This window comes from Pagrus major, chromosome 15 (assembly GCF_040436345.1).
Source record: "Pagrus major chromosome 15, Pma_NU_1.0".
NCBI lineage: Eukaryota > Metazoa > Chordata > Actinopteri > Spariformes > Sparidae > Pagrus > Pagrus major.
In genome coordinates, this window is record NC_133229.1 from 25,427,390 (window position 1) to 25,436,146 (window position 8,757).

At 42.2% G+C, this 8,757-nt stretch overlaps 1 protein-coding gene across 1 annotated transcript; it reads right to left on the reverse strand.

The window, feature by feature from the left end:
• Window positions 1-2,272: 2,272 nt before the first annotated feature.
• etaa1b (ETAA1 activator of ATR kinase b) lies at window positions 2,273-8,464 on the reverse strand. The gene is made up of 6 exons (XM_073481333.1): window positions 8,158-8,464; window positions 7,561-7,689; window positions 7,184-7,242; window positions 6,885-6,994; window positions 5,329-6,728; window positions 2,273-3,775 (listed from the first exon to the last, which is right to left on the reverse strand). The coding sequence occupies exons 1-6, from the start codon at window positions 8,291-8,293 to the stop codon at window positions 3,663-3,665; spliced, it is 1,947 nt and encodes a 648-aa protein (XP_073337434.1). The 5' UTR covers window positions 8,294-8,464; the 3' UTR covers window positions 2,273-3,662.
• Between the last annotated feature and the right edge of the window lie 293 nt (window positions 8,465-8,757).

Genomic DNA, 8,757 nt, shown 5'->3' on the forward strand with positions numbered 1-8,757 from the left:
TGAAGCTTGAACTATTATTTTGCAGTATGTTATTTTTAAAGAATGCAGTAACACGCAGAAGTTTCCAAGTTGTCATCAACACGTCTTTATAACAATATTATCAGTACGCATTTGAGTGTATTTATCATATTTGCTGAACAGACTCCTGTCATGCATGTTTAAGAAAGTATTCCAGGTTGTTATGCTTTTCTTCACACACTTTCCCTCATATATCAGATAACACAACACTAATCCATCCGTCACATTCTCTTCTTTTCCCCTAAATTGCTACCACACCATCCCAGACCCTTTCCCAAACTTCAATTAACGTCTCCACACATCAGTTTCAAGCTGCAAATCCCCGTCTTCCAAAAATGAAAACATTCACACAAGAATGGACAGTTTAAACAGGTGCCATGGTAACATAATCGTCACTGCGGCAATTACTGCCTTATGCCTGACTAACAGCCATAAATCATTCTCTCTCTACAAAGAGGACGTTGTGGCGCTCCACTCCCATCCAATAATCAGAAATTGCCCCATGTACGGCATGACGAGTGGGCGCTGAAACAGCCCATTCTTCTGTTTGGCGGGCGATATTTCGCTCTCTATGGCGACATTACAGGGATCCTTCAGCGAGCACGATATTGTACCTGCTCGACACCTGTTAGCTTTAGCCAAGGGTTTCATCAGATAGTTGAAATAAATACTAGTCATCATCATAACCATAATCATAGTCATAAAAACCAGGGGCCTTTATGCTGTTGCCAAATTGCCCTGCCATCTGATTTACAGTCGGACTGGGTGGAGAGGGGGGAGACAGATAGGGCAGGGAGGAGGATGGAGCCTATTACGTGCTTGGAATGGGATAAATACTCCAGTATACACACCTGCAGACCACCCGTCTCACACACACACACACACACCTGGGAACTCACAGGCATGTAAAGGCCGGGGATGGGCTCGAAGGAGGAACACTGAAGAATTCTCTTGGGATTACAAAGAGGAACATTGTGTTACCCTCACAGTTACAGCAGGTGAGGAGAGTGATAAGGGGCCAGAGGACAAATTAGCCCTCATATTAAAATAATCCCTCACGTCTAATAACAATAATACGCTCCACACTGAGGCTATTGCATGTCCACAATGGTCTTCCTTTTCTGGCAGCAACTTGTTGAAAACAGATTTGAGTGTTTGCAAAAAAGGCTCCGTCATATCTGCTCGACCTGTCAACAGCCCTGAAATACACAGAGGTTAGAGTGATGGAGACAGTCCCTGTACACTCAGTCCTGACCAGCTGTTTGATAGAAAAGTGAGAGCCAATGATGCAGCAAAAAAGACATCTATGAAGAACGCAGCCAATTTTTCACAAGGTCCAGTCAGGAGCAGTCCTCAGCCTGTGAAAACAGCTGTCCAACGGCCTCTGTGGCTCTTAAGGGACTTAAAAAAAAAAACCTGATCTGTAATCTGGTAAATTGCCTTCAGTGATGTTAGGGGCTGAGCTGCATTGTGGGTAATGTAGGCACCAGGTTTTTAAAAGCAGTCCACTAGTCCAGCATTGCACTCCTGTAACACTGTTGGACTCATTACGGACAGTTTAAAATCAAATGATCCGTATCGATACAGCAGAACCAGAGATACTGCCTCTTTTAATCCAAGCATTATTCTTTCTTTTCAAAACTTGGAGCGTACATTACCCACAATGCAACTTAGCCACAGAGTGACATCACTGGGGGCAATTTATCAGACTACATGCAGCTTCCTCTGGAGCCACATATGCAGTAGTACTTCTCAAGACCTGTAAACACACTTGAATGTGTAAAAGTGGTGGAGTTACCCTTTAAAGCCTGCCTAAGTCAGGTTATCTCAGCCTCTATGGCGTCGATTTTAAACATTTTACTAGCTCACTGGATTAGACGTTTAGAGCCCAACAAGCACTGATTAAGGAAGATTTTAGCACAGAGTTGGTCATCCCCAACTAATCTTTACTCTAGCCAGATTTCTGGTCGTTTCATGTTTAATTTAAGGGGACCATGACACCCGACTGCTCACCTGAACAATCAACAATCTGGCACATGCATTGATGATCAGTTAGATCTCTGGCAGGTCAGTTCGAGCAGTTTCACATGGCTGCTTTCAAAAGATCCATTATGAACTGTAGTAAGCTTGTGTAAGTGTCAGTGGAGGAGTAATTTACACGTGGTGGCTAAAATGCTTACAAGACCAATACAAGTGTCCGTTAAGGTGTTTAATGTGCATTTTAAGAACTTAAAAAAAAAAAAAAGCATCCATATCAGTTTTGAATGTGGCAGTTTATTCAAAGTGACAAACGTTATTTTCTTTGCTTGGGGTTTGGTAGGTGAGACCAAAAACATAGATAATAACAACATGATGTCTGAAAATGTGGATAACAGTCAGACAACTGAAACTACAGTTAAATGAAACAGCTACAAGCAATGAAGAGTGTTTTAGTAACCAACTGTGCTCACAGAAGGCATGAACATCATTACAGATAATTAAGGAGATGTCCTTCATGTTGCTGGGATCAGATTCGTCATCATGTACTAAGGCACTAATTTAGAAACAAAGAGGTCACCAACATTTCTATCTGATGTCTCACCTGCCTACACACACCTCATAACACAGCAGATCAAAGCTGCTAGGCACTGTGGTGAGGCCATCCTCCTCATTTCAGTCTTATCTAGTGGGAATCAGAACATTCATATCCATGGTTGTGGTTTTACTGCCGTTGGATTAGGAATTTCCAAAAGGTGCATAACATATCTATTACAACAAACTGTGCCTACAGAGGAGGGCCATGACACTGTCATACAGTATTAACGCTTGATTCTGACTGTGCAAATTGAAATGATGACAAATGTGACATGCACAAACAAAATACAGGCAAAAACAGAACAAGAAATATTAACGAAACAAAATCAGCTGAATCATGGCATGCTTGTTTTCATGTACAAACGGACAGAGAAAAGAAAAAGCTTTAGATTGTGTTAAAATACTGTCTTAATTTACTTCAACTAAAGAAATGTTCTTCTGATTTCAAAGTTATAAAAACTGCCAAAGACACTGAGGATGCAGGCACATAATCTGTCTTATTAAACATATACTGTAGAGAATACAGCAAGTATCTCCTGTGCACACTGGAAATTGTCGGCAGACAGCAGGTTTTTATGGATAACGTCAACAAAACATGTTTTTTAAAGTCTGTTAAAGTTGTGTTTTAGAAGTAACACTGAGATGGAACTATTTATGATTAAGCCAAAGCAAAAGTTAGTGAAAAACATTTTCTGTGTGCAGAAAGCTGAAATGACAATGCTGGAAAACAACAGGAAAAAATGTTTGGATAAGCATTTAGAATTATGTTTAAACTCAGTGGATGTAAACTATTTTTCAGTCAAAGTGTGAAAATGCTCAGGAAAATCTTTTTTTTTACTGTTAATGTAGTCCCGATCTGAGACTGAGCATCAAACTCCCTTCTGGTAAACATGTTTTTACAGTAGCAGCAAAAACGTCCAGCAGCTCTAACAGGCATTAAATCAAGCTAGGCATCCAAACCTAGTGATCTACCACTGATCTTTTAACACCATCATGGACGATATCTAAGATTATATTCTGTTGAACATCTGTGGAATGAAGAGTTTTGTAAAGGCTTGTTCAGAGCTCATCTATGGTTTTGGGACATTGTGCATTCGCAGTCGCCTCCTGGCCAAGGCTTCCTGTTTCTTCTTCTCGATCTCGGCTGCAGAGCACTTCCCCGTCATCTGGCTTGTGACAAAAACTGGAAAGAAGAGAGGAAAAGTGAGAAAAATGACTGGAAACACTGAATATGGTTTTGCCGGGAAATTCTGAGAGTTAAAACACTTGCAAAGACCTGAAGAGAAAATGGGAAATCGGCCCTACATCAGAACTTGTTAACGTGAAATCCTTGCTTCCATATCTCAGACCAGTGCGTACCCACGGTGAAGCTCATTTGAAAGTACAAAAAAAATCATCCCTCAATGTCCAATCGCTCTGCAATTCATTGGCACTGAAACTTCCTGAGGTTTGGACTCTTGACAGCATCACAAATTAAATCCATGGCACAGTGTTTACTGGCTTTGGGGAAGAATTGTTCATGTGCACATGCACTGAACTGTCAATGATTATAAGAACAACATGTGACATCTGTTTTACTGGTGAGTTTTTACTTCAGTACCCAGTCTTAGAGCAAACTGCTGAGGATAGAAGATGAAAAAGAGCTGCAAAGATGCACTGAGTAGACAAAAATAACCATTTACCAAGAAGAGCTTCAGCTCTGACTGAACTTGTCTTAATGGACATGTCTTTAGTTGTTACACACTGTGCTGAATGTAGTTTGTCAAATGCATTTTCTTCAATTTTAGACAATAATCTGTGCTGTTTGAAAGAAATGCTTGCGTGAATAAATTGTACTGATGGCTTGTGATGCAGGACATATATCAGACTGATAAATTATTGGCCCCGATAATGGCAATTTCATACTGTCAGCTATTTATCAGTATCAGCAAAAATTAGAACCAATAAACAGAGCAATAAAACAAAGCCAAATTGTTTTCATTGATTTAACAAGCACAGCATCAACACACTCATAGATACAGTAGATGATGGTATGCACCTTTCGAAGTCGATTTGTGATCCACCAATCAACACTAAAGAAGAAGGAAAGGAAGAAGAACTAACGCAGCTTTTTCTTTTTTATCCATCTGACGACGCCATCCATGATCGATTAACTAGTGGACAATCTGCCCTCTGTCTGCACTTCCTGTCTACTGACATTCACACATGCTTTGCAGAGAGGCACACACAGAGAGAAATATGTCCTCTGGTGTTACATCCCCCCGTCAAATGATTGTGACGCGACCTCTTATTTAATGTACTTGCCTACTAGTGCCGTTGTTTCACACAAGCTTGTAAGTGCACCTGGTTGTTGCAATGTTATTCGGTACCATGTTGGTTTCGATAGTTTCAACAGGCTACGTAATTAACGACACATGCGGCTCACCTGCTGGTGTGAAAAGGGATTCGCAGGTGCAAAAATCCAAACTGCGAGGTGTATTCTGACTTTATAAAACATACTGCTGATGAAGAAAGTCAACAGACGCATACAGGGAGAGAGAAACAGAGAGGCGAGGCAAGCCAGTGTGTGTCCATTAAGGTGGACAATTAAAGCAAAACGATGTAGACAAACTTTGAAAGCAATTCTGAAAAAGAGAGCTGATTTCTGAATCTTATTTCCTGGACGCTTTGCCCCCTGCCACTGATACATGGCTACTCTGTGGGAAGCACTGAAATATCGACAGTCAGACAGCTTACCTTTGTTGCATATAACTGCTGAGTCAGAGACATTTCTCTTGAAGGCTGTGTGTTGTGACTTGAACTTCTGCGGTGCCCCGGCTGTCACTGTATGTGGCTTCATGTCCACATTAGCATTTCCAGCCTGGAAAGTTCCAGATGAATCCCGACGCTGGCTGAATCTGCCCAGACTCATGTGGCTTCCTGGGAGGCTCTGAGACATCCGTGATTGGTTGTTGGCACCTTTCATGGGAACGTTCCATCCTTGGTAGTTCACAGCTTCGCAGCTAGTCCCCGGTAATGAGTTAGAACGAACAAAAGCACATGGCGACTGTCTTTTAGCACTGGCACTGGGGTTCATGGACCAGGCCGTGTCGATTGGCAGAGGCGTGGTGGTTTTTCGCTGTCTGTCTTCAGCAATATCTTGTTTTTCTTGGCAGTTATTGGGGCTCACTTGCTGTGGCTGACTGTTGGAGATCCTCTCCACGCTGTCACATACCTGATAGAGCAGCTCGTCATCATCATCGCCCCATAAGCTGTCTGTAATGTCTTTAACAGAGTCTGCAGCTACACAAATCTCCTTCTGATCAGTAGTGATCTTGTCAGGTTGAGGAGTAGATGGTGTCTTTGTGGTAGTAGATTTTCGCTCCAACGTCTGTGGTTTAGGATGTATGACAGTGAAACTGGACTTGGAAGCCTCCTTGGCAGCCATCTTGGGCTGGAAGTGAGGGTTGGGCTCTAACTTGAAAGTGCTTCGGTTGGTAGTCTTTGGTTTAGGACAAAGTTCCTGGAGTGCACTGCGGCTTGGCTTGCAGTGCAAGTTCGAAGGCTGATGTGCAGAGTTTGTATTTGCAGTAGGTTTGCACGCAGAGGTGTTTGTCTTAGGGTCGGACTGCAAGGTGGTTTTAGTGTTAGTGAGATATTGCTGGATGGGATTCTGGGTCATCTCCAGCACAAAAGAGTCATTAAGTATGTCGTCATTCTCCCAGTCGTCATCAAAGTCATCACAATTGTTCGCACTAAGACCACAAGATCCCTTTTCTTCAGCAAGGCCGGACTTATCAGCTGGCTTGAGTTCTGATTGTGGGGGTTCAGCTGAAGTTGAAGTCACTGGTTGGCCTTTTACTTCCTGTGAGCAGGCTGATGTTGAGGAGCCCTGACTTAGCCGGCCGCTGACTTTCTGAGTGGAGCAGTCAAACAGAGCGTGCAGCTCCGCCTCCACCTGATCCGATGAAGATGGACACTTTAGGTCCTTCACATTGCTAGGGTACGAAGTCTCTGTCAGTTTTGTTTTGGAAGTGTTCCCACATTCATTGAGGCTGTTGTTGACAGCGTTAAGCTCTGCTGAACTCTCCCTGTCTTGTTGCATGTTCTCGTCAAACTGTCTGGCCAGTTTCAAGAGGTCGTCCACGCTGCTCTGCCTGTAGAGGGGAAACGATTGATGAGGAAAAAAACAAAAAAGAGACAGAAAAATGACAAATAATATAGCGCTAGAGGTAAAAGTGACTACTAATGCTTGCATATGGTGTTTGTTTATGTCAGGAATAAAGCCACAGGTCATTAAATTGATTACACACCGACAGGACTTCTTCCTGAGTCGTGGCTTTGGAATGTCCGGTGTGCACGGGATGGCGCTGTCACCTATCCACTGCAGCAGAGGAGAATCAGTCCCCTTCCGTTTCACATCCTGTGTAAGACACAAGCAAAAAGTTTACAAATTTATTTCAAAATATAAAGTGAACAAGTCTAAAAGCCTGAGTACAGCACACAGAACTGAGTGACAGTGTTAGTGTGAAGATAAAGAGCCAATTTCTACCGTGACATTCGGATATGTTGATCCAGAGTGTTTAATGTTACTGAAGGTGAAACAACTGACCTTTGGAGCGATTCGGTTGACAATATCTGATATTTCCACAACAACATGTTTCCTGTGCCCTGATCCAGGAGACAGATGAAAACAAATACTTGTTAAACTAATAACATCACAAAAAACATGCACACGAATTTCACATGATAAATATGGCATAATTGTAACATCATTATTCTTTTCATTCAAATGCAAAGCAGGACCTCTTTCTGAAAAGCATGCACGACAATTTATTTTTCAGTTTATTTCATATGCATGGTTATGCATTTCTCTTCCCCTTATCTAATGGCCATGAAGTAAAATAACAAGGAACGTTTTGAGAAGGTGTGCATGTTGCCACCTGCCATTCAGATGTGATTTCTGTGTTGAGTGTCTGTGTTGTTTACCAGTATTAGCCTGAGTGGGAGATGTGGAATCCCAGAAAATGTCTTGTGATGGTTCGACGTCGCCTGGAGAATCCCCATTATTCAAGCCGGGGTATCTGCTGTAGCCTCGGCCCTTAGGACTCTGCAGATCTGTGTGTCAATCAGAAATCAAATGTTATATCAAATCAGCTGATTAAGATCATCAACAGTACATTTGCCCAGGTTCATTATTTTAGTGCTTTTAACTTAACAGTATTACAGCTGCATGTAATGATTTGCTATACGTTCAAACACTCTATCCATCCAAATATAATCCCACTCAAAGGCTGATAATATATGATGTTATATATATTACTTTAGTCTTTCTCACAACTACAAGTGGAACAACAACAATGTCAATAATGTGTGAATGCTTGTGGTCAGTAAGAAATGGGCTGGTTGTGTGTCAGACAGCATGTTGTTTCTATCACGTTAGGTTTGATCGCCTAATGGCCGCTGCCACTCCTCCACGTATACACTCAGGGTTGAATGTTTTCATGCGATCAGTTTATACCGTTGTTCAACAACACGTGCTAGGCAACAGATCGCTGCCTTTTTTCAACCGATCTGCAGCCTCACCTTTACGCATGGCTGATGTTGCTGTGCCAGGCATCTGCTGTCCTGTTTTCTTGTCTTGTGTTTTGCTGTCACAAAGTTTGGACACACTCCTCCACAGCTCAGTGAACTCGGGATTGCCAGCAGCAGACTCTGACATGGTCCGATAAAACAGCAGGAACGACGCAGCCTCTGCTCAACATTATTGTATTAACTAGCTTCGAGGATGCTCCGTAGATTAAAACAACACGGCTGATACTTTCTAATCAAACTTCGTTCATGTTTTCGCGAACACCTTTGTTGTGTTTTTGCCTCTAGTTCATTCACTCGCTGCGAGCCGCCATGTTTGGCTGTGACGTCATCAAACTACGGATGCCGGAGAGGTTTTTTTTTTTGTCGCTGCTCGTTCGACGACGGCCACAACATGCAGGTTGAACTTCGAGTACTGGCAGGTATGTGAGATAATATATGTGTTAATATTTCACTTCAATAATACCTGTCGAAGAAACTAATAATATCCCAGACTTTACTTGTGACTATAAGCTAATTCACGAAAGCCACATACATTTTGTTCAGCAAAAGACCATACGAGAAAATGTTAGCAGTGGTTTAAAAGAACTACCG